This window comes from Falco naumanni, chromosome 6 (assembly GCF_017639655.2).
Source record: "Falco naumanni isolate bFalNau1 chromosome 6, bFalNau1.pat, whole genome shotgun sequence".
Lineage (NCBI taxonomy): Eukaryota > Metazoa > Chordata > Aves > Falconiformes > Falconidae > Falco > Falco naumanni.
Window position 1 is genome coordinate 78,153,838 of NC_054059.1, and position 26,691 is coordinate 78,180,528.

General features: G+C 36.8%; 1 protein-coding gene across 1 annotated transcript in view; it reads right to left on the reverse strand.

Moving 5' to 3' along the window:
- Nucleotides 1-26,691, reverse strand: part of FAM120B (family with sequence similarity 120B) — a 56,943-nt gene that overhangs the window by 24,302 nt on the left and 5,950 nt on the right. Inside the window, exons 3-6 of the mRNA XM_040599007.1 lie at nt 24,901-25,081; nt 18,763-18,858; nt 11,903-12,075; nt 7,765-7,857 (exon numbers count right to left, since the gene is read on the reverse strand). Of these exons, the coding sequence (XP_040454941.1) occupies nt 7,765-7,857; nt 11,903-12,075; nt 18,763-18,858; nt 24,901-25,081 (543 nt within the window). The remainder of the gene's footprint in view (nt 1-7,764; nt 7,858-11,902; nt 12,076-18,762; nt 18,859-24,900; nt 25,082-26,691) is intronic.

The window sequence follows — 26,691 nt, forward strand, 5'->3', positions numbered from 1 at the left end:
GGCCTTGCTAAAACCAATACATACATAATTTTGCATTTGGCAAGGAACTGAATGTCTCTTCTTTTAAATCTATCAAGGGAATATATAGCAGCCTAGCTGAATGTAATATACCTTTTCAGTTAATGTGCATATGCTTCCTACTAGCGCTGGTGTAACACTAATCACACTGATTAGATTCCTAAGCAATTAACTAAATCTCTCCATAATCACAAACCACCTTTACACATCTGGTGTTTATTGTCCCTATGTATTTTTTCCTCACTTATAACACTGGGATAGAATTGTCTTAACGAGTGATGATGTCTTAAGATGCTAAGATGTAATGCTGGTAGGAGATGTTACAATGCACATATATCGCTTTCTTCTTAACACAGCTCCTTTCTTTCTAAAAAGCTCCTCTAACCACATCTCAGCTATTGTTCAGTGAACACCAAATTAAATGATTCCAAAATAAAGGTGAAGAGGAGGAGAATATACATGCAACATCATTAATATTAATAATATTTTTAAAATCACATTTATACAGCACTTTTGGCTAAAGAACTTCTACTGTTGTGACCACTGGTGCATGACTGTTACAAGAAAGAACTAAAATACCAGAAAGAACTGAACAATTTGACCAAAGTCATAGAAGAAGCAACAGATAGGAACTGGACACTGTCCTGACTTTTAACCCCTGGGATAATGACTATGTCAATCAAGAATGCACTTGAAAAGAAAGGGAACAAATCAGTTCTTGGTTAGCTTGGCTGTTCCTGGTATCTTCAAGATGAACATTTCTGCTATAGTAATTTGAAAAATTCCAGTACATCCTACAAAGCACTGTAACCATATGCCTAAAGGCTTTTTTTATCTTCTTTCTCCATCCACCTATAAATGGCTCATTAGGTCATTTCAGAAAACATTTTTGCTTTGCTGAAGTTACACATAACCATCTGCTTCTCCAGGGAAAGCCCAGACAGATGTGCAGCTTGCTTTCCTGCTCAGGCGTGACAGGGGCACGCAGGCAGGTGCAGGCAGCCCTGAGCAGAGGACAGGCAGGTGCACACGTGCCACCGCCTCCTGCCAGCACGCTCCCTTCCCTCCTGGCTCCAGCCTCTGCACGTCACCTGCCCCGCGGGGACACAGGTCAGCCCTTAAAGGCAGCAGAGAGCAACCTCACCTATGTCATGCAAACACCACCTCCGACCCTAAGATACTGCTTGTTCCTTCTAATATACAGTATGCAAGGAAGTGAAAACTATTTATCTCATGAGTAAACATACACTTTGACCAACACAAACTTGGCAGGAAAATGCCAGTTGATAACCAGAAATTATTATTTCCCCTCTCTGTAACAAATTATCTCTGACTTTTTCAAAGCTGTCAGTTTCCTTAATATTTTGGGAAAGCTTTATTACCCTCACCACCAATAACCACATTTCACTTTCTGAAATAATATTAGGCATGGATTAAAAATTAACAGTAATATTGCTATCTGAAATTCCAGAATGTCTTTTACCTTAAACATCCTGGAAAATTCTTTATGCTATATGAAGTCTAAAAGCAATTTTAAACTGAAACATTGCTGCTATTTCTTGCTGCTGAAACCTTGCTAATGACGAGCTACAGGGCAGTAAAGAGGAAAACTCAAGGAAAAGCAGAGCAAATTTACACAGTTCTGGAGAAAAAACGCATGATCCTCTTCCACAAAGGAATACAAATGCTTTCTTTTAAGGCCCTTGCTCAAAATTTTGCTCAAAATTTTCTCCATAAGCACAGTGAATCCAACCAAATTAATGGATTCTTCTCAGAAGGTAGAAGAGCTGATCTAGCCATGCTGGGGTTTGTATTTGTGCCAGTGACACATAACAGAATTCACACAGTTATGTGAATTCTGATACTAGAGCTTACGTCAAATATAAAAAATGTTCAGGGAAATAAACTGTAATAATACTAATAAATATACCAAATTTGGTAAAGAAGAAAATGGGAGAGAGAAGGGCAGAATAGCAATCTTATCTAGAAGTTGAATTTGTTAGCCTAAGGAAAGATTTTTTGCATGTTTATGAATGAACAGCAGCAAAGAAAGAGCCAGTTGTCCATGCAATAGGACCAAAAAACCCCTGAATTTCTTCAGAACTTCAAAAGATGCTTATGAAAATAAGCAAGAGATAAGAGAGGGGACCTTCAAAGAATGCTGTAAGCAGTGAGTAGCTTCAGCTCCTGAGATACAATTGTATTTGCAGTAACGCATGATCCATGCAAGTGCAATACGTCACTCTTAGTGACAGACCAAGGGAGCCATACCTACCACTTCAAAGTCATTAAAGAAAATAAATAGGTTCTGCAATATGAAGGCAGCATGCTGAACTAGGCATGCAGGCCTAAGAGGCCAAAACACAGTTATTAAAAGCAGTGTATAGATGTCTGAAAACTGTCAGCCTTAATACACACATTCATTATAAGCAGGCTCATTTAATGCAACTTTCTCTTGATTAATTCTGTATTTATATATTTTTTTTAATGTTTAAAACCAAAAATGTTTGAACCAAAAACTACTTGAAGACTTGAACTGTTTCTCTTTGGACTAGTCCATTTAAGACATGAGTCCATCTCAAGGACATGAGAACAAAGTTACATTTCTGAGGTTGCAGACGGACTGAATTAATCTCAGCTTGAAATCACATCCCATACTGCTGAACTTTTGTTCCAGATTAGCCCAGTACATTGAGAAAACCTGAAGACTGCAGATGAGAGAATGGGCTGAGCAGCAATGCCATGACCAGTAAACCACTGCAATCCCCACCATTCCCCACCCCCTGCCAGTTAAAATCTCACCTATCATTTTAAAAACACTTTTGACAGATGCAAATTTTGTGGGGATATAACCCCTGATTCAGTAAAGCATTTAGGAATACACTCAAATTACACTTTAGTTAATACTAAAACACCATAGAAGCAGGTCCTAAGTATGTAAGAAAAGTTTACCTGAGAGATCTTTACAATTTATTTTATGTTTTACTCAGTCCGATTAGACTTCAAGCAAACATTTATTGGGAAACAGTCACACAGGCACAATAAACATACACTGCCTGGGGAGAAAAGTTTTTTTTTAAAAAAACAACTGTTTATGAAAAATATAGATAGCTCACAAAGGCTGTTCCAAGTCTGTCTGAGAAGTATTACATCTAATGGTGTTGACAAATGTAACTTGGCTTGCCAAATAGGTCAGAAGACTGAAATTCTGGAATGTTCAGAATCTGGGTATTATTTATGCTTTTCTGTCTGCATGGCAAGGGAGAAAGAATACAGAGTTTAAAAATAAAGAATAGATTTAGCAATATCCTTCTGAAATTTGAGGGACCCTAACCAAGATATCTACACACTACTCTAAAACATACTGCTTTTTTGCATGTGTGGCTAAGTATCTCTCAGGAAAATATTCAGAGAAAAATATCTTGTGCAATATTGCTATAATTCTATTACCAAGCTAATTTTGCTTCCATGACACTGTACACCAGAAAATATTTGAAGGTTCCATAAAACTCCAGTTCTTGCTAAAGCTATTTCTGCCCGTCAAACTAGTTAACTAGTTTGCTAAGGTTTGAGGGTTTTTTGTAACTATTATTCCAAAAGCTAATTAATTAATACTTAAGAAGTATTTCATGAAAGTTCATTTGCAATCAAATTGCAAAGAGTCTCTGGAACTTAAAATTTAAGATCTAAAATGACAGTGTTCATTTTGTATCAGTAATACTTTTTAAATAACCAAAAGCACTTGAAGAATTGAAGGCATACACTTCAGCACTTGACTTTCTTATACCTCATGCACAGCCAAACTGTTCCTTTTACAAGTGGCTCAAAAGATGTAATTACTCCAAAGCAGATATTCTAGTATAAGTGAGTATTTTTTGGGAAGCTATACAGAGCTTGCAAATGTCATACATTCCAGCAGTGACGTGTATGTCCACCCATGCACCTGCTACTAACTTTGAGTTCATATTTTCTGACATACGTTTCACTTTTAAAAGCATTTAACAGGACACAGATTTCATCTACCAATTTCCAGGTGCATTTCCTTTTTAACCAGATTTTCCCATCTCATCTTTGGCCACAAGAAACGACATGATTCACAAATTTACACCTCCAATACAAACTTTTCATATTTACATATTTAAATAGTCACGTATTTAAAATGTATCTGTGTTTATAAGTCACTATGGCCTCTCCTGTTTCAGCAGTATTTTACATGCATTACAGGTGAAAGATGATCTATAATCGCACTTGTAAACAACCAGGGCCAGCACAATATAAGAAACAAGACTGCAAGCATGCCTGCTGGTGCCTCTTTTTCTCTACAATGGCCTCTAAGTTAGACTGACGGCTCTCTGGGCTTTTTGCCAACATCACACACCAGATTAAAATAGAAAGAAGGGAAACAGGCAACCTGGGGTCCAAAATTTAATTCTGATCTTATGTATAAGCTCTATGGGAGGCTTGGGCAAAATAGAATGTTAATCTACCGTATAAGGGGGGCACAACAAACTAGGAAAAAAAACCCCAAACTTACGAAAAAAAGAATGTATAAAAAGTCTTCTCTATCGTGTGCACATTTTGAAACCATCGATCTTAAAAAATAATCAAATCTTCATGTTATTCTCAGAAAGTAATACTTAATGTGCATTTTAGTTATATGTCCACAGCCCACTTTCTTTCAGCATGACATAAACTATACTTTTTATGACTTTAACCCAATTTATTCAAACCATGGACAATTCTGTTTCAGAAATCTGCAGGTTTATGGATCACATTAACTATGAAATATGTATAGCATATCAGAAAGCAGATTTTAAAGTGAAGGCTAAACAGTTCTCTTCATCCTATCAAAGAACAGGCTCTATTTACATTTTCTCTCATACTTAACAGTGGAAGTTAAAGTTCTCTTCTGCTAAAACATACTTGCTAACGGACTCCTTTGCAGAAACAAAGCAAATTTTTTTATTAAATCAGTGTTCTTCACAGAATTATTTACTAGGAGTAAACATTTTTTCTACATTTAAAATAATAATGTAGTCTTAAGTCCAAAACTGCAAATGAGCAAATATTTCCATAAAGTTTTGCAGACGCTGACTAAGTTTAACGTAACTTCCTTGAAAGCTCTGTTAGTCAGTTGCTCCTAGGGATCACATTTAACTTCTCAGTGAAGAATAAAAAGTATGGTAAACAGATTTAAATTCTATTCCTTTGTTTTCCTACTATAAAACCAACATATTAATTAGCTGTGTACTATTGAAATTCATTGTACTTGGATCCTTCAGTTCTTAACACAAATACCTAGAAAATTAAGCTGTTAAGAATACGTATTGATACCCTGTTTACTAAGTATTAAAATAACAGTATAACTCAATTTTGTAAAAGTACTAAATAAATATAGCAAGGAGTAAAAACAGGTTAAGGTATTTGGAGACAGAATCTTGAAAATGAGATGCTTGAATTACAGTACTCAGCTTGCTTTATCGATCGTTATTTTTAGAACAGTTATATAAGATGTTCTATTAATTTAGTCTCCTGACCTTCCAAGCAAAAATTCACAGGATATTACTAAGTTCATCTGCACACCACATTTCAGAAGCACACAAACAAGAAACAGTTTTTTACTCTTCCTGTGAAATGAGATTATCCTCATATGAATCTTCAAATTGATCCTGGTGCTACCACAAAATTACAGGTAGCTTATATATGAAGAAAAAAAAAAAGTATTTTTATGGCAATTAATAAAACATAATCTCTTGATATAGCTTAACCAGTCAGAGATACACAACAAATTGAGGAATAGCAACTATTTTTCACTGGGAGATCCAGGTCATCAAAACACAGGACAGGGGATTAACTTGAAGGCAACAAGGGTAAGTTTTGAAACCATTATTCACCTGTTTACAACCTCAAAAGGGAGAGGCCAAAATCATTCCTCACTGTTCTCTTCAGAGGGGTTTATTCTGGCTCAAACTACTACGAAAGGCAGGACCGTGAATTTCAGTAGAATAAGACACAGAAGTGCTCTACAAAATAGCCCAATACAAACATTTCAACTGCATTATACGAATCTTTCATTGGCTTTTAGCAGAGCAGAAGGCATTACAGTGTGTGAAGTGCTTACATAAGCAGCAGACTGATGTAACTTTGGAAAGGACCTACCAACAGCACCCATAAGTAAATCCAACAACGTACTGTCCACTTCACAGAGCAATACATGATACCGTGTAAGTCCAGCTTTGTGTTTCATGTATTTTTATGTCAACAGTGGAAGAGCAGACAAAATCTGACCTGCCATATGCTTTGTGGGAAAGTTACAAAATTTTGTGAACAACTCTGAATTAGTGGAATGACCATTGCTAAGTAGTATACATTAATTCGTATTACATGTTTGGATGCAACACTCAGATTTATAATTTCATAGAACCACAACACAAATGAATCACACAGACATCTAATTCAAACAGAATAAACTTCCAAGCACTTTAAAAACTTACATAATAGTACCTGTAAGTGCACCTATAAACAAATTGCTTCAACATTTCCTGCTTACGCTGGGCTTCCTTTATGCTTTTACTGAATGACTGCCACGATGGACTTGATAAAGTAATGACACCCTCAATATTAAGTGCAACACTACGTGCAATGTCTTTGGCAGAAATTTCCATATTGCCTTCATTTCATCATTTCCTTTTTGTTACACAGATCTAACACTTGATCAGCTGCCGAACAAATTTGTGATTAATTCAGGAGAAACTGATAAGAGGCTGGACTTCATCTGTAATGATGAATCCAGTAATGAAATTGGAATCACAGCAGAATCTGTGCACTAGAAACAAATGGATAGTAATAGGAGCGGTGGTTTTACCTTGCTATCAGCAAAAAGTACTTTTAAAACTTTAGCATGGACTGTTAAAGTAACAGAGAATTTCTTGGAAACACAAGCAAGATTTTCACAGTGAAGGTACATTAAGATTCCAACCATTTCTAACCCTTTCCTCCTCAATTTTAAGTAAACCCACAACTCAAACAGCCATTGACATGTGCAGTCTGTGCTGTACACTGATAATACTTTGAATACAATCTCAAGCTGTAAAATTGAAAATGCTCTTGCATAATTAGACATGCAAGAACTATTTAGATGGTTCCACTGTGATAATCATCTAGGAACCTGCTTTTCCACATGTGAATTCAAAAAGATAGGAAAGAGGAAAAAAGATTTACAGAGTATATAATTTTTTTAAAAAAAACAACTTCTGAATAATTGCAGAACAGTGTGATCCAAAAGGTATTCACTATAGTGAGCTACAACAGGTAACAAGACCTTTTTCCTGGTTAGGTTTATGTTATGCTTATGTCCTCCCATAGGTAGTAATACTAAACTTTATTTAGTAATTTTCATACAACTTATGTCTCAAAAATACTATCTTCCTCAGGAAAAAAGAATGAAGCAATGTTGCAAGACAGGATTCACCATTACAGATTTTCTATCAGCTGGAAGTCTGGAGGCCAAGTCAGGAAGAAATCTGAGACTAGTTCGTTTATCCTAGGACTGCAACCACTAGAAAATGTCCTTTCTATATTATTTTTTTACATTATTAACAAATGCAAGTATTCACATGAACGGTAACACATTAAGAGCCTGTATATTTACCATAACCCTCAGTTGTGGATCTGAAAAGAAACGTAGAAGAATTTTCCAAAAAATATTGATCCCAAAGTTACCATGAGCATTATTCCAGTCCATACCTGCAAACCCGCCAGTTGAGCAGCTGACTTCCCTTTGAGGCAGAGAATGAGGGCCACAAATGCATTTAAGTCCTCCAGAGAGAGGCTACTGACCTAAAATTAAAAAACACACATTATCTGAAGGCTCTGAAGAGGAACTTTCCGAAAATTTACTTTTCTTGCTCAAGCACATAAAACTTAAATCAATGACTTCAAGAAGTTACGACCACCATGAATGTATCATCTACGAAAAAACTCTTAAAGGAAACAAAACACTTACTTTCACAACTTGAGTGAAGTGCATACCCCAATACCTGTGTATAGTGTATATACATGGATTTCCACACACCAAACAAAATGCCCACCCTTCATGTATTCCCTTCTCCTCTTCCCTTAAGAGTTTCTTAATAACAGGAAAATTCTTCATCTCCATAACACTAAGCATAGTAAAAAAAAAATAATTATTAAATATTAATTGCTTTATAATCAAGGCCCACAATAAAAACCACCTCAATAAACCACAGATGTGATGACCATTGTGATTTATTTCAAATGCTTACAGTTATCTGTTGGAAGCTTTTAAAATAATCTAAAGTATTTCAATTACCTATATTAAGCTATATGTCAGGATTTAAGAAAACATTTAGATTCTTTTAGCTTTTTTAGGCTACATATTGAAGTGGGAAAAACTCAGAACTAAGAAAACTAAACCTAAAATGTTCAAGTGGGAAAAGATAAATTCTAAACTCATGTAACAGTTCACTGTAATACTTCTATCAGGAAAGGGATAATGGGGGCATTTACTGTTGTGAAAAAGTATTCTGAGATTCTATAAAGGCACATGGTCACCTCAGGAAAAAGACAGTACCTCCAGACCAGCTGGGCTGATTCCCTTACAGAACCAGTCCATTTCGGATCACTTGCTTCCTCTTGTAAGTACATTATTGATTATACACGTACACCAAGACCAAATACCCGTTACAAATGCTGAGGCTATGAAGAGGGCTCTAAGTGAGATCCATAAAGCTTTACAATTCTTTATGAATTGGAACCTGAGGGAAGGTTCCTCTAGCAAAGTGTGGAAATATGCATTGTGGGCTTACAGTACAGTTAAAAGGCTGCCTAAAACTCTGCATTGCCTTTCTTTTAACAGTGTGATTTTGGGGGGATATTGTGTACACCCCATTTGAATCTGTTAAAGAGTTTTTACTATGGCTATTAAAAATCAAAAAGTGACAGAAAAAATGAAGGGGAGGAAAACTAACAAAAGGGTATTGATGTAAATCAATAGAAAAATAAAATAAAAAAAACCCCAAACACTAAGAAACTGTCTATAATTACTTCATTCACTTGCTTAGGAGGAGCAACCCATTATTTCTTCCTCAAAACAAAAATTATTCAACCTCTACTGAGAATTTTTTTTTTAAACCAGGCCTTGCTGCTTGTCCCACTGTAAAATACTTTCCCCTCTCTGATGCTGTTAAGACTTGCACAAAGCACAAGAATGTGAGGGATATCAGAACAGTTTTAAGCTTTCAAAATGCTCCTTGGTATTCATTAACTCCACCTGGCTGCTAAAATCTGATAATGGCCCTACTTTACCCTGTATTTCAAGTCAGGTGTCACCTTTGTGTAGATCACAATAAGAGAGGTTTGCTAAACCTGCACATTTCATACGCTGCAGTAACAGAAGTGACTTAGACAATTCTTAATACTTGCACAATTTTGTCCTAGGAAAAGTTAAGTCAAATATTGCTTGCAAGTACAACAGCATGAAAACACTGCTAACAGAGCAGATCAGCCAAAATGCTTGTGCATATTAAAACACTTCTTTAAAGAAATATTTTATTCAGTAACCGAACTTGGTGAGTTATCATGCTTCCATGGTCAGATTTCTTCCAAAACTGTAAAAGCTTGAAAGATAAATGTCCTGTTTCTTTGGAGTTTGATATTTGAACTCATTCACTCCTTTCCCCAAGTTTAAAGAAAAACCTATTATTTTGTAATTTTTTCACTACTTTTTCTTAATGTGAAGGACATTTTAAAAGTACACTCACCAAAAAGATTACTTTCTTTACATAGTTAAGATTTGCTTGTTGGATTTTTTTTTTCCTGACTTAAAAAAAAAAAGCATCTGAAGTTTTCATAAAATACTTGTATATAAAATCTGAGGAAGCCCGATGGGTTGGTCAGTATGTGATTCCTGCAAACACCTAAGTTTTAGGTTAGATTAAATGATAAGCAATGAAATTTTTAAGAAGTTCATTTCTCCCTCATATGAGCTGAAGGAAATTACGTTAGCCTGCTTCAAGGCAACCTACAATTGCTCCAGTTAAATCACCTTTGGGGTAACAATCCATCTTCCCTCTCTAATACAAATGTAAGACTGAAGTGTAAAGACAAGTATTGGGCCACAGTTAGACAAGCATTGTTTTCTCAGCTATAAAACAAATGGAAGCAGGAAGGCCAGCTCAAAGCATGGCTGCTGACACTCTTGCTCTAATGTTTTCCTCTCAAACACCCCAAAAACCCAAATGGACAATATCAGAGAACCAACCAAAGTTTGAAATAGCTCAGCAGTGAAAAACATTTTAATCCAAATCAATGCTCTAGTCTGGCTCACAGGTTAGATGGTATCAGTGCAACTCAGAGGGCAGAAGAGAATCAGGAAAAGCGGACAGGTGTTGAAAAACTGGCACTGTGATGAAAAACCATCCATCAAACTAAGCCCTTTGTGTGATGTCTCTGCTATTATTCTTGTTGAAAACATGAGCTGCAAAACTGTTTTCACATCTGTTTTGAACATTAGCCTTTGGATAATAAGTTCTGAAACCATATCACTAAAAGCATTTTTTTTCCAGTTTTATTAATGTGCTGTGATCAAGGCTCAGTAAATCCACATTTCTGTAGGTGTTCTGTCCCATTACTCTTCTTCTTAGTCCCACTAAAGAAACCCTTCTCAAATAATCTAGTAATCATTCTATGAAAGGAAAGCACAATAATTAAATGATAGCATGAAAATAGATAAAGAGAAACTGTAACTTCATATGCAAATATCAAAAACACTTAAGGTATGTTAAAAGCTAAGTACATATGTATCTTGCTGAATTGAAACAACACGACATGAATTGATGTTTAATGAGTTTCATCTTCCAAAAACTTTCCATTTATATTCTGCTATACAAAAATAAGAAAAAAAAAGCTATACGGATCATTTGCATAATTCCCATGTGTACTTCCTCCACGCATCATCTAAGTTTGATCAAACACGTATGAAGGAAAAAGAAAGCAAAAGTCAGGAGGAACTTGTTTTCACGTATCACACACCAGTATAAATCTGTTATTGAGGAAAGTGAAGTCCAAAAAAAGCAAAACAGAAGACAAACTGCAGTTCAGTGTAAGTAAAAGTGCACTACTGCTTATCAGATTAGATAAAGGCATTACAATTTTCTCATCCTCAGAGAGGAAAATCTGCTTGTGAGATCAGCATTTGAAAGGTAGCAAGTACAGACAATATATTAAATACCTAAGAGAAATGTAAATAATGAAGCAATATTGTATTTAATCTGGTGTTCCTTTTTATTACAATTAAGGTAGTCTGCTGCTGCCAAATGTTTGAAATTATAACAGAACTGCTAGCTAATGATCCCCTATTACTCAGAATTTAATGAGAAGAGCCATGTCTTCAATTCTAGCTTAAAACTGAGTAGACTGACAAGATGGTGTAAAAAAGTAGTGAAAGCTGACTAAATATTTATAATGCCTGATTACACAGTCTGCATAGTCACCTGAGGGAATGTCGTCTTCTCATGACACAAAGGAAACACAAAAAGAGAAGCATTAAGTTGCAAACAGGTCCCAAAAAGCAGAGGAAATCCCTCAGTTTATACTCTCTCTGTTAAACGGCCCAAGGGGATTTGTCATGGGCATGTGAGACTTATGACTAACCACTAAAAAACCCAAGTGTTTCTTGAACAAGATGATGCATGTTAAATGGAGCAATTAAAAATACTGTAATGCAGTACTATTATATTTGATCAACTATGCCTACAGTAAAGATTAAGAGAAAAATCCAGCACAGGCTAGCAAGGAACAGTTTATTAGTCAATCACATCTATCGGGGCTGACAGCTGAAGAAAAAGCAACTGTCCCAGTTTACCTGCATCATAAGATAGGTCAGCAAGCAGCAGAATGCTGCAACAGGTGCTTCTAGAGCTTGGAGATCTTCCATCCTGTCCTGAAGGTGAAAGCATGCCAGAAATGTACTATACCGTTGTTTTTCCACGTCAGGTCCTTTGGCAAACCACAGTGTTTTCAAATTAGGTGTTCCACCTACAAAAGAAATCCATTATTTTATCTTGGCAGCAACAAGATAAAACATGCCTACCTCATTACAATCTGAAAGGAAACAACTGATCTGCTCTGGGCACTTGCAAAGACCACAGAGTTGAAATTAAAATGTATTTGACAAAACTTGGCATTTGAAAAAAAAAAAACAACAAAAAAATTTAAGGCCTGTAATTTAAACAAATTGTATTGAATCCAGGCATGTTTAAGCAGAGTGGACTGAATTCAACTGTTGTAACAATATAGACAGCAGGCTTTTACCCTTTGCAAGAACAAAGTTTGCCTACAAGTGTGTCCTTTCCCTTGGGGATCCACAGCATTAAACAAGGTTAGCTTCATCAAAAAATAGTGATTCAGCAGAAAACAACCACATCTGTTTCTTCTCTCTCTCCTAGAGCTAGTGTATCAGAGGTCCTTGAAGGATTCTTGCATTGCCTCTATAATCACCTGTTCTAATGAACAAATGGGTCACCTACACCATTTGCTGTCCAATACACATCCTCCAAAACACACTGTGCTGGTGTATCTCCTCCGCAGTAGGTTCCAGTCTGGGAACAAAACCCAAATCTATCTGGTATTTTGCACTCCCTAGGCTACTGTATGAAACACTGTTGCAACCACACACAAAAGAATTGTCATTAGTTGTGTATAATGTATTTTTCCCGTCTTTCTATAGCATCATTCACCCTGGCCTCTAAATCCTTGATATTTACCCCATTTTGCTATCTTCCAACTTGTGACACGTGTGAACTAATGTCAGATTTGCTCCCCATTTAAATTACATTTAATCTGTTATCAGAATAAACACTAATGCACATGAAATAACAGAACAGCTAACTAGTTAAGCCTAAGAATTCCAATTAATGCCAGAATCCTCCCCAAAAGTACTGCTGCTTCTGTAGTTAACTAAAACGAGGTGTGAATTTTAAATGTGGACTAATTAAGCTACATTTGGTAACACCTTTTCCTTTTTTGTGTGACATGCAGCAGCTGTAGTCCAGTTAGGAACACTTGGGTGATAATAAATAGTTAAAGTGACAAGGTGCTGAAATCTACACAGAGGATGTTTATTTAGCCAAGAAAGCCCATTAACCAAATGGTACTAATTCTTTGCAAAGAGGGAAACTAGAAGAGAAGTTAGTATTTTCTTTCTTCATCTCCCTGATGGATTTTTTTTTTTTACTATTTTTAAGACTAACTCTCCCATCAAAAGTTTTAACCATGTAAAGATCTACCATCACGATTGTAGGGAAATATATATATTAAGAAAAAAATACCAGTTGCTTGATCAGTGTTAGAAATGCAGGTTAGCAATAACACAAATACTGGGAGTGAGTGGGCCAGTACAGACAGCATGACTCAGATTGCTGGTTTTGATACTGGTAATTGCTGCCTTAAGAAAAAAAACAAAAACAAAACAAAACCAAAACAGAACAGCAGAGTCTAAGTTCCAGGAAGAAAAGCAAATATAACATGCATAAAACAAAACAAAGACAGCTCTTCTACCAAGCCTAAGAAACTTTAATGTCTGAGACAATTTTTGCATGGGTAAACTCAAACAGTTTTGATGGTTTCTGCTTTCCAGAAGGTTCCCAGTCAGCTGCACATGAAGAGATACACCAAGAATTAGTTAAAAGTACTCTTTCCATTTGTGCAGGGTTTTTTTTTAATGAATTGCATCCAGGGATACCTAATTATAGAAATCCTTCTCCAGAGTAAACCCATGAACTACATCAATAATCAAGATTACATATCTATATTGAGAGAGCTCAACAAAAAATTCAAGACATCTGTTCCATAAACAGTTTCTTACACTTTGAGAATCAACATCTACTTGTGTCTGGGAAAAAGAGGTACTGATGAATTATGAGTTATTTACTCTGGGAAGGAAAACTTGACGCTCTTTCTTTTTGGAACGTACCAACCTAAAGCATTATTTTTCTGAAAGGATCTCTGATACCAGTAATTAAATTTCATGTAATACCAACAGCGATCCATTACATTAACCCTTAAATGAAAGATAAGTAAAACAAAGAAACAAATACACTGAAGTGTAATGACTCTCTCATCATGTGTGCAGTCAACGATAGACCTAAGATTCATATACAATAGACCCCCACAACTGCTCTCTGCTCTAGTTACATTCTCACTACATACTTCACAGCAATTAGAAAATGTTCCTGAAAGAGAGAATTCACTTACATAGGGAGGGAGGAGCAATATGTTACTTTCTGAACACATCTAAATATTTAGTAAATTAACCTAAAAAAAACCCAAAAGTGAGTAACAAAAGGGAAACAGAACAAAACATACTTAGGTATATATTATTGATACATCTTTACAGTAAAGATTAGTCATTAGAAAATTATCTGTCCTACTGGGGTTGTAGGAGCCCTAAGTTCATATGAATTAGAGATATTCAAACACTGCATATACTTATGGCTATTCTCAACTTGCACAAAACTGCGTGAAAGTCATATTCAGTACATATACAGATTAGTAAACTGTAATCCTTGGGAACGCCAAGAAGAGAGTCACAAAGACCTCCACAGAGGTCAAGAGATACTTCTTGCCTAAATACAAAATGGACAACCAACAAGTTAAGCGAAAAAGCATTGATTAATTTTTTTTTCCTTTTTCCCTTACAGTCACACATTCAAAGACACTGTCATATACCAAGCATCACGATAATCAAGAGCACTTCAAGGGAATGCATAAATATTTATTTCACTTGTTTGAACTTCAATAACTGATTTATGAATATGTGATACATGCAAAAGTTGTGGAATGCATTAATACTGTATCGTTGAACTCAAGGCTTATACAAAGGTGATCCTCACATTCATACTAACTTAAAACACGCCATCACTGTGTATATAGGCATAAATGTATAATATTAACTGTTAATGCACATTTGAAGTAGTGACTATTGAAACTTCATTTTATAACACCAGTAACAGAACTTTAACATTTAATCGCTTTACATGCCCATGTAAATACTGAGCAATGAAAATAAGTTTATAACAATGTACTTGCTAGGAACACTCAACATTAACTTGTCAATAACTGTGGCCAATTTTAAAGATGCCATAAACCCAAATGCCAGTTAAATCTGACCATTAAAGAAGCATTCCAGAGACAGCATTTTGAACGTAAGCGTATTTGTGACATATTCCTGTAAGATGCAATGATTAGAATACTGAAAGCACATCCAAACTCCTGTGATATGAAGCTACAATATCCTACGCATTTTCGGAAGAAATAAAATAAAAAGCAGAATCGATAAATTTCCAGTAAAGACTTTAAAACTTCCTCTGTTCCATATAAATTGCACACATATCAAATAGATCCACTATGTTCACAAGATATGGATGTTAAAAAGTACTTTCTTGGATCACAGGTCTTCTAACAAAATTAATTTCTCAGAGACATTTTTTATCAGTTTAAGTGCTGCTCTGTCAGTGTGTGGGAAACATCATGATCACATTCATTCAACTGAAAAGAAACATTCCAGAAGGGAGAAAGAGACAGAGAATACGAGCAAATGCAGATGCTTATTCAGAAGACTGTCTCTCAAGAAAAATATACATAGTACGCACTATATTTTAAAAACATATTAAGCTATCATCTTCCAGACTTCAGGATTTAATATTTCATTTTAAAAAAAGAGCTAACATTCAATCTATCACCTGCAAGCTTTTCAGATGCAAGACAGTTCTGCTGTTATTTGCACATGCACAAAATCAGTGGGAATTCTACTTTTTTTAAAAAAAAAATCAATGCGAAATTTAAAATATCTATGGTTATGGGAATTACAGTTCAAAGTTTATATCAAATATTATTTCTACAGACTTTTTAATCTAAATCAAATTTAGAGTCATGATTTCCCATATATTCTCAGTATACTTCTAAAGTAATTGTTTTCCAAAAAACATAAAACAAAGAACCTTCCCAGATTAATTGCACCTGTGATTTTTCAGATAATTTCTGGTAAGGTTTTTTCTGGTTTTGAGTAACCTGATCTTGACTGACAGCTTTGAACTCTAACTTCCTATAACAACTTCTTTAAATTTAGCTCTAAATATGATCCCTGTCTGAAAAATGTGATGTGCTGTTGAGAACCTTATTTGGTGAATTTGAAAGTCATGCTGTGGAAAATAAAAGATGCATGAGCGAATGTAAGGCATACAAATATGGACTGCAAAAATTTTAGAAAAATATTTGTTCGCTGAAGGAATGACAACAGAGCACTAAAAATAAACACTAGAAGTCCTCCTCCCCTTTTTTAATAGTCTGCTTGAGCAGCCTTTCATTACTGGGTTAGTAAAGATTATGGCTGAGAAGACCCTGTTTTTATAAACTCCTCTTATGTGGTTACTAAAAACAAGCAAACACAGTGATTTCAAATCTTGTTTACTGTCAACATGAAGGTGGGTTCTATGTGTAGCATGTTTGCAGCGCAGTGCAACCAGCGAACGTGAGATTAAGGGGATTCCTCTCCAGAAAGGGAGAAAGGTACTGTACTATTTGGGAAGGAAAATTTCATAACAATAAATACAGTATATTTATCATTAAACTGAAATGTAACTACATAAGTATGGTCTATACTTGGTTGAATTTTGTTTGCTTGTTTTACAATTGCATGTTCCCAGACCATTTTATGCTGAAATAAAACAGCTGTACAGGACAGACCATTCAATTTTTATCCTGCATATTCATATCCATTTGGAAAATTTTGCAGCAATTTTATGCTATTATCAAGTCAATTAGATAATCACTCTCTTAATATCATATCAGGGTACTGGACAGTGAAACCACTGTATATCAAATGAAACCTTGTTTGTGCTTTTTCTGTATAACTCATCTCTTTCCAAACAGTTCCCTTCAAAAGGATTTTGAAGAGGCTAACATCTAAAGAGCAACTGTTTTACCTTTATCCTTGAATGAGAAGACTCACATCAAACATACGAGTTTCAAATATGAAGATAAATGTATAATCTTAGGATACCTTAAAAGAAAATTTACTATAACCTTAGAAGAGTAAAACCAAGCAGGTTCTAAAGCAATATCTAACCAACAAAGATTAAAAAAAAAAAAAAAAAAGTGAATGCATTTCAACTGCTTCTGGATCTGGATTTAGACCAGATCAGAGCGAGGACTACTACAGAAACCTCTGGGTACAGAGGGAAGAAGCACTGGTAATTACTCTCAAAAAGTTGAGTAGATAATTTTTCTGAAGAACATGGCAATGATATTGTATATCAATGGAACTAATTAATTTAATTTAAAGACAAAAAAACCCCTCTGAGCTCCTGGTCCATAGGATAGCAGATGACTAGACAGAGAGAGCAAGTTGTGAGAGTAAACATAGAGGGGTTATGACTACAATAGCATGGAGAAATGAACAATCAGAGTAATTTTCCCTCTGAAATAACAAGATTGAATCAGTACTTTTACTTCCTATCCTAAACTTTTATTGCATGACACAATTTAGTGACATATACAGTGACCAATCTTTTCACTAACGGGTATGATACTTCCTCATAAATGTAACACATTCCTCCTAACACTAATTTCACTAAGAGTGTTTATGAATGTGTCCTTTACCAAAGGAAAGAAGATAAAAACACACAAAACACTTGATACTTAAGACCATAGAAAGAGCTTCACAGAAACAGAGCGCCTAATTATTTTTTAATTGAAAGCTGGATTCTCTTTTTGGGTTTTCACAGGTGATTTAAAAAGTACTCTTTTTTTATATTCTCCGCCAGCCTTGTTAACACACTCTCTAACAGCTTAACAGAAGAATTTTAATAAGGCCCTACACACCACTTATCCTGACCTCAGAGCCACATTTAAAACCTTTAAGAAATTGTTTGCATTTTAGAAGTGACGTTTGAATTAGCACATAGACACATTCTCCCCCTGTGCTGGGCACCGGTGAGGCCGCCCCTGGACCCCTGTGTTCAGCTTTGGGCCCCTCACTGCAGGGGGACGTGGAGGGGCTGGAGCGTGTCCAGAGCCGGGCAGGGGGCTGGGGCAGGGGCTGGGGCACAGGGCTGATGAGGAGCGGCTGAGGGACCTGGGGGGGTTCAGCCTGGGGAAGAGGAGGCTCAGGGGGGACCTGATCGCTCTCTACAGCTGCCTGAGAGGGGATTGTAGGCAGGGGGTTGGTCTCTTCTCCTGGATAATAAGAAATAGGACAAGAGGAAACGGCCTCAATTTGGACCAGGGGAGGTTTAGATTGGATATTGGGAAAATTTCTTCACTGAAAGGGAGGTCAAGCATTGGAACAGGCTGCCCAGGGAGGTGGTGGAATCACCATCCTTGCAGGTATTTAAAATATACGTAGATGCAGCACTTAGCAACATGGTTTATTGATGCACTTGGCAGTCCTGGGTTAATGGATGGACTTGATGATCTCAAAGGTCTTTTCCAACCTAAATGGTTTCATGATTCTGTGATAGCAATAACATGTAGGTCAAAGCTGAATCCTATTACAATTACACAGGGTAATTAAAAGCAATTACAGGCATGCAACATTTCTACTTTAGCTCCTTGTTCTCCACAGTAATTTTGGATTCCATATCAAACATGTAATGATGGATTGTCTAACCTGATTTTAGTGATGTCATTATTTCCGTTCAGACTTAAAACACATTTTTATTTTACCTGGAATAGAAGGTTGTACAGGTTGTATCAGCTCTGGCTGCTGGAGAGGATTTCCAAAATAGACAAACCACTCTTTTACCAAAGGATAGGGTCCACCTAAAAAACATAGGATTGGATCATTAAGTCAAATGCAAGTATTGACACTAGTGTAGAAGCTGGAAGCAGTGGCGATCAGGATTGTAAAGTAATAGAAGGCACTTCATAATGACTTGTTTGCTCAGCTTCTTCAAAAACAAACCAAGGAAAATTAGCATTGGTATCTTTATACCAAATCACCAGAATAAAGGAAGAGAGTTTGAATTACATACTATAAACACAAGTTTGGAGTTGGGAACTGCAGCCAAAAAGGTAAGTACAAGAGTCTGTGGAAGGCATTGTAAAATGGCTTTCAGCCAGTTTTAGGCCTTCCCATTCCAAGGCAGTTCAGGAAGCTGTGGAGGTATCTGGCACAGCTTAGGGACCTATATGGGACACCTCAGTCTCTCAAGGCTGTCACACTGCCACATATGCAGGCAGTCCTTAATATGATTCTCCTCCCAACTTGCCCTGACATTTCCTGTGTCAGGGTTTGAGACAAAATCTTTATAAGGAGGCCTTGATGGCTATTTGAAAGCTGACAGCAATGGAGTCATCCCACTGTCAGATGCAGAGCTTTTACAGCCCATTGTTCCAGACCTTTTATCTAGTATAAAGGGACTGTTTATGCATAATAGCTCAAGTGGCTTCCCACCCCCTAACCTCAATTCTGCCCTGCCCCCCAGTAAAGAGTAGGGTGCCTCTTAAATTAAAAATTCCACTACTGAAATTGGGCATCTACTTGAAGCTTTAAAAAACAAAACAAAACGCAGAAAAAACCTCAGGCATTTAAGAATTTTTGAAATGCAGTCTATCAAATATCCAATCATTCCAATGCAAGTCTTCATAAAAAAACCCCTACAATCATTATCATTGTTATAAATGATGCTTCTGAATTCTGTCCAGATTTTGCTTATGGTAACCCTAAATTTCCACTCTCTGTAGTCTGGTAAAGAGCACAAATTAAACAGATTTAGCTAGTCCTAGGCACTTGGAATAGTATTTTCAAATCTTTTCCAGGCAAATCTCAAAGCTTTCTTCCCCCTGCCCCCCTTTGCTTGTCCCTTTCCAGATTCACAAAACTGCATCTCTAATTCCTTCCAGCTCTCACCCAGTGCTGAAGCCACTGGTTTTAAAAATTCCTGCCTTTTATCAATTCCAATCAGCCTGCACTTTACTGCACAAGTATTTCTGACACCACACTACGAGCCGTAATCAAAAACTTCACCTAGCTTAAAACAAACTAAACAAATCTCTCCAACACTCCACTCTACCACCCCAAAAAGTTTGTTCACATTCATCTCCTGATCCTGTTCACAGCTCAACAATGCAAAAGACTGTTAGCATGAATGAACAAATAGCGTGCTATGGTGCAAGGGCAGAAATTCCTCAGATGGAGTTCTAGTGCCAGGGATAAGAAGGAGGGAAAAGAACACAACAAAATCTGTTTTACAGCCCTGCTTCTTCCCTCCTTACCCACGGACCTGCAACACAAACTCCCAATAAAGGTGAAGGACCGAAGGACCAACATCTGGACCAACAAGGGACAGCATTACACCAGGCTTGCCATGCTTCACTGATCAAAACCTGATGACACTAAGAATAAAATGAAAAAATGCCTACACTGGGGAAAAACAAAGCCTTAGATTGCACACACCAGTCATGTGCATACTCCTGAATAGTCTCACATCTTGATTACAAATCATTGCCTACAATAACGCTACCTCATGAACAGACCCCTCCAATTTAATAACCCAAAGTCACTTTCAGAAACATTCTGACGTTTTAGCATTCTGTTTTAAGATTTATTATGTAAATTACTCTGATTTATTCAATCTGTTCAGCTTACCCAGCCTCCCAGATTTTAGCCTGGCTTCTTAATGAAGCAAGCCTAATACAATTAGGACATCTGTCTTGCAATTAATTCATGGATGCACTGCTCTGTTTCAACTAAATCTGACAGAGGAGAAAAGACTTCAAATTTATTAAAATCCTAAACATTTTGTGAAACTGGTGACTCAGCTGAGGGATCCTGTTAAAGCACCAACTGAAACAAAGGCAGGAAAGTCAAGTTACCTCATGTATGTGAACACACTGGATGGCAAATCAATACACAAGTAGCTATAAAAGAGCCAGAGGTGAGTAAGAAGGTAGACAGGATTTGGGGAGAGCAGAAGGCAATAGGGAACAAACTTAGCAACTCATATATTGCCAGAAGGAGTTGTGAAGGACACGGGGAGAGGCTAAGAGAAGTCTAGGAAGAGGAATGGAAATATAAAAGCTTTGCTGAGGGGAAGCTGGTGAGGAGAGTCACTCTTTATGAGTTCCACAAGTCACAGAACAACTTATCAAAATGTCTCTCAATTCCACATGCCAGTAAAATACTATTTTTACATCACCCATTGACCTCAAGCACAGTAAAAAGAGAAGTCAATAGGAAACCTCAGGGAACAGTACCACATCTGCTGCGTGCTTTTCACTATTATAGTCCATTAGTTCCATTAGTTACAAAAGTATATTACTGTCCCTGTAAGTAGCCAAATAAATACAAGCTGAAAGCAAGGTCCTGCAAATCAACAGCACATTAACATAGCAAGAACAAAATGGAGACATGATTACCAAATGCCAACCCTCCCTGCATGGAAATATCTCTGGAAAAAACCAGTAATTTTTAAAACTTTTTTCCCCACACTGTACTTACAGAATATCACCACTGAAATTCAAAAAACAGCCGTTCCTTTGTTTAAATAGATTCTGAACAACCTGTGGAAGCACTGCTTAGACAGCCTAAGGAAAACTTCAACTATGTGCAAAACACCAAAACACAAGACAGCTGGAAATGCTGTTATATGTGCTCTCTTACACCTGCAACGATGCCACCCCTCCTGAGTGGTCACTGGTGATAACCGGCAAAAATTCTTCTAACAGACTGTTTTTGACAGTATCACAGTGAGGATCAGTCTGGCCTGCTGATGTTTGAACTGGGAGTGATTCCAGGACTTCCAGGAGCTGGCCACAGGCTTAGGCTACGTTACATAACCTCCTAATTGGCAACAGTTACGCAGGTGCAGGTATTTCCATGGACTGCACTAGTGCCAAAACCTGCTGGCTTTGTTCTGAACTCTTTGCACACACAAGAGCTTGGCTGCCCTACCAAAGAGCACTACTTACTGTTATTTTCCCATCCTTGACTTTTCCCAATCGTACTGTTTTTCTATGAAAGATGCTAGAAGTTGACAATTTATGTATCACTATATGCAATATTCCACGTAATGATCAGAAAAAGCTCAATTAATTTTAAAGATATTTTTAAAATACACAGGCAACCAATGCCATGTTATTAGGATCACCATCAACCCCTATTTATTTTTGTAGGGTCAAAAATAAAACTGTGATTCTAGCAACATCTCTATGAGTAAAGGTACGCGCATGCTTACCATATACCAAACTATGACAAAGGCATAGCTACACGAGTAATTCTTTGAGCAGCACTGCTAACTTTTACAGGCTACCACTGATTTGCTCATTCCCACTCCCTGCCATTCTCTCGGGCTGTTTCACCACAGCAGTTTGTGGCTGCACAGAGTCAGATGGGGAAACAGAACCAGATTAGTTACCTGACTGCAAGAAAGTGAGGGAAGGGAGAGAGGGACTGTTTTCAGTTTCTCAAACTAGGACACCACACAGCTGCACCAACAGCTGCACCAGCACAACTGAGAGGTTGTGCAGGGACTGAAATGAGTGGCTGTGCAAGAAAATTACTTAAACTGGCAGTGACAGCAAAAGAAATGCTTATCATATTGTGGCTTCAGGCAAAGTGGCACGGTCTAGGTGGGTGATTTCAAAAGATATGACAACATCCAGCTCCTATGCATTCTTGGGTCTCTTAAGGAGCCTTGGAAATCTCAACCTAGACATTCAAAACTAACAGTTCCTTCTTTCAGGATAAAGGAAACAGTTAACATTATTTTTAATCTGTTCTTACTAAAACTGTAACCACTGCTTTTACTAAATGTTGGCTGCTTTGCTATCCCTATTTAACAATAAATAAGCAGATGTGCAAACTGCAAAGAGGTTAGTTTCCAACACAGGGATTTTGTAATTGAGGGATCTTAAGGAATAAAAAAAAAAGGATCACTAACACATACATCTGTGCTGCAAAGTGGAACATTGTGTAGAGTTAGCCAAGTTAGCTTCAAATGAGCTACATCAGGGACTGTAGCGTAATGGCAGTAGACTCCACGTGTACTAATTTAATTGGTTACCTCCTTCCAATAAACTGATTTTTAATGCCAAACCAAAGTAATTCTACATACGATTATAACCTACATACAGTGTAGGTTACTTCTTCCCATCCTACCCCTCATCAAATCAGAAAAAACAGTCAACTTGACCTCATCTGAGGAAAACCAGCATAGGATTGTAGTTACTTTGTAATAAACAAAACTTCCTCGTAGGTCTAGCAGCAAATTCATATAAAATAATGCTTACATTGCCTTATGAATTCCCATACAGACTCTGATTACTGAGCTACACTTTCACCTTAGAAGCAACTATCCACTGGAATAAAAATCCAACCCATGAACTACTAGGAAGTGGCATGGTTAAAGCAGTTTTAGAGGTAGATACATGCACTAAAAATGCAGATTTAATAGGGGTGTCCATGCATACACACTCTTCCTACCTTTCTGGAAGGGTTAAGGATTGAGGGTACACTGATTTACTTTAGAAAATTATCTCCGTAATTTGAAGTATTAACTGGGAAGAAATAATATGTTATCTATGTTTTTTTCTAAAATCACTTTCTTAGAAGAATTCTTGACTTCTTTCATGTTCAAATTTCATTTTCAATAATATTCTAAATTAATGTTTCTGTATTTCAATTCTAATCTTCATCAGAGTACTACAAACACTGTAACACAAATGCAAATCTGCCTACTACCCTGCCATCTCACAGAAACAATTGTTAATTAGAAGTTTTGGTCTGGTTGTTTCAGAAGACAACAATGAATATCCTGCTGGTTAGAAGAATAAACAAAACCCAACCAAGTTATAATTGTCTACAGAATTTAGAGGCAGTAGGCTGAAAAATGAAAAATGACAGATGTGCATGACTACCGCTGAGATTTTTGTTACTCTCTCCAAGTGACTATGTAAACTCTGATTCAGTTTTTCCTACTTTTTCCCTATTATGGCACAACTTCAGCCTCTAGCTACTGAAGGAAGTCAGGTACTTAATTACCTTTCTGTGCCTTTCTAAGCACATACGTTGAAGATTAGCTTTGATGGTGGTGTATTATCATCAGTAAAATGTAAAGTGATTACCAAGGTGAAATCAATGTATTGAAGAGAATAAAAGTTCAGTACATTTTAATTTTTCAAATAACTGTCTAAAAGACACTCTAAAGATAACATTAATGGAAGTCTTAAGAACACAAAGATTGTCCAAGGATGTGAATAACGAATTCCCTGTCTTAAACCAGGAGACTAAAAACAGATATATGTATACCTGCTACAGTATCTGTTTATACCACTGGATAAAGGAATCATATTTTCTTGCACTTTGATGAAAGAACTAATAATCAGTGGCATGACCACTTGCATTTGTATTACTACAGTAACTATCCACTGTTCTTAAAATTGCAGACTTAAAATCAATAGAAGGTAAAATAGTAACACTGCGTTACTGTTTTGTGGGAGTATATTACAACTCACTAATTCATTAGGAGCCATGCTCATCAAAGCAATGTAAGGTTTCATATCCTCTCAAACATTTAAAATCTTCTAAATGTCATTGCTTTGATCAGTCTTTTGATCATGAACTTCCACAAATTCCCATTTAACAAGAAAATACCTGTTTTTAAAAACCTCTTTAAAAGCACTGAAATTAAAATGTAGAAAAACTACAATTTCACTGCACATTTTCTGATTAAGTACACTTCAGCTGCCCAGTTTCTCTCCTAAAGACCACACCAGTGAAGCCACTGAAACAATTAATTCAAGATTTCCTATTTCAAAATTGAAAGTATGCTTGTATAATGGTGTAAGTAGTTTAATCCTTACCTTTTCCAGACTCCAACAAGACAGAATAAATATGCTGACGAGCAGGACGGTAGATAAGTGCCTGTCCAGGAATTTCCATATCACATTCATCTTCCAAAGAGTTGCTGCACTCGATCTCTCCATTACTCAGGATGTTGAAGATTGTATAATTCTCAGATTGGATATGCTGTTCTTTAGCTAACTGTTTGTTCAAAGAAGAAAGAAGACATTATCTCCAAAATTAACAAGGATCAAAAGGTGACAAAATGTATTCGCTGTTTGAGGAAATAGTACTTCCTCTATCAGTGGAAATGGAGGGAATGGCAAGGGAGGTAATAAGGGCTTTTTCAAATAACACCAGTATACTGTATCTTCAGGTGCCAATCTTTTTGTAGACAGGAATCCCCAGGAAATGCATCAGTGCCTTTCTTAGCCCCTCCTGGAATTGCTAAAACTTGGGTATTTTTAATGACAGTTTTTTAGAGAGTAATTATTCTTAAAATTAATTCTGAATGCAGACAGAAAAATGACCTGCCCTCCTCCAGTCACCTGAAAATGTATCTTCCCTTTTTAAATACTGAGTGAGGGCATGACAAAATCCAAACTTATTTTTATTGCAAGATGAACTACATAAGACAGCTCCATTTCTTACCTGAGCTAACTCTGTGCAGTTTACTTAGGGCAAAATGAGAACACTTCACCACACTCTTACTTTGTGCAACAGCTCTTCCACAAAAGAAATACAACCTACTCCAATGAGGAAAAACAAGTCTTCAGGCTGTTGTTGGAAAGCAGAATCACAGCATCACCCAGCCTGCATACTAACCATGCACTGGCTACAGATACATCTGGCTATGGCAGCTGCCTACAAGCAGCCTCAGTACCACAGGGACCGCTGGTCTGGAGCAGCTTAAGATGCAGAAGCAAAAACTGCTCTCAGGCAGTGCAGAATTTCAGCCAGTAACACTTGTAACCTGGACTGGCCAAGTGCAGAGCCAGACAGACTTTCTACTTCACAGCCTTAGACCAAAACTACAGGGGTGTTCAAAAAGCTGAACAGAGCCAATTATTACCATGCGGTGCCGCTAATAAACTCCCCAGGACCCATGCCTTACGGTGAGCAGGCACTGAAGTTTCTCTGCTTTGCACTCCCTGCATGTGTCACACTACCTGTATTACTTGGGTCGTGCCATCCATGCAGCTATCTCAGCCTCTTTCACTAGTAATTACCAGACCACTGGCAAGAGCCAAATTTGCCATCCCTGCAGAATTCCTCTATCTGCAACCCTGTGAATTCAGCAGGTCAAAGCTACAGTCAGTCACTGGGTCATTACTGACTAAAATTAATTCTCCTGAAATGTAATACTTCTAGAAGAAGTTCTCACATGAGCATAAAATCAATGACAGGCTTCTGCCTACAATGCCAATCAACAGAGCATTTACTTATAGCAATAAATTAATGGTTGCCCTGAAAGAAATACTTCAGTATTCTTAACATATGTAAACAATGTAATCCCCCAAAGCTAATTTTGTATAAGACAAAAACAAAGAGTTGAGTATTTCCAAGCGTGATTTGAATGCAGCACGGAACTATTTCATACAAACCACTGTCACAGATGAGATCATTTGAAAACACTAGTTTCTTGCAATTTGTCAATAAAGTATGTACAACCTTATGTACTGAAAAAAATTTAAGCTGATTTCAGAAGTACTGCTGTATTCAATGCTATACCTTGAAAAATATTTCTGAATTACACTTACAGTCAACTAGAAAGTTATGCTCTTCTTTTCTGAAAGAAGCAGCACCATGAG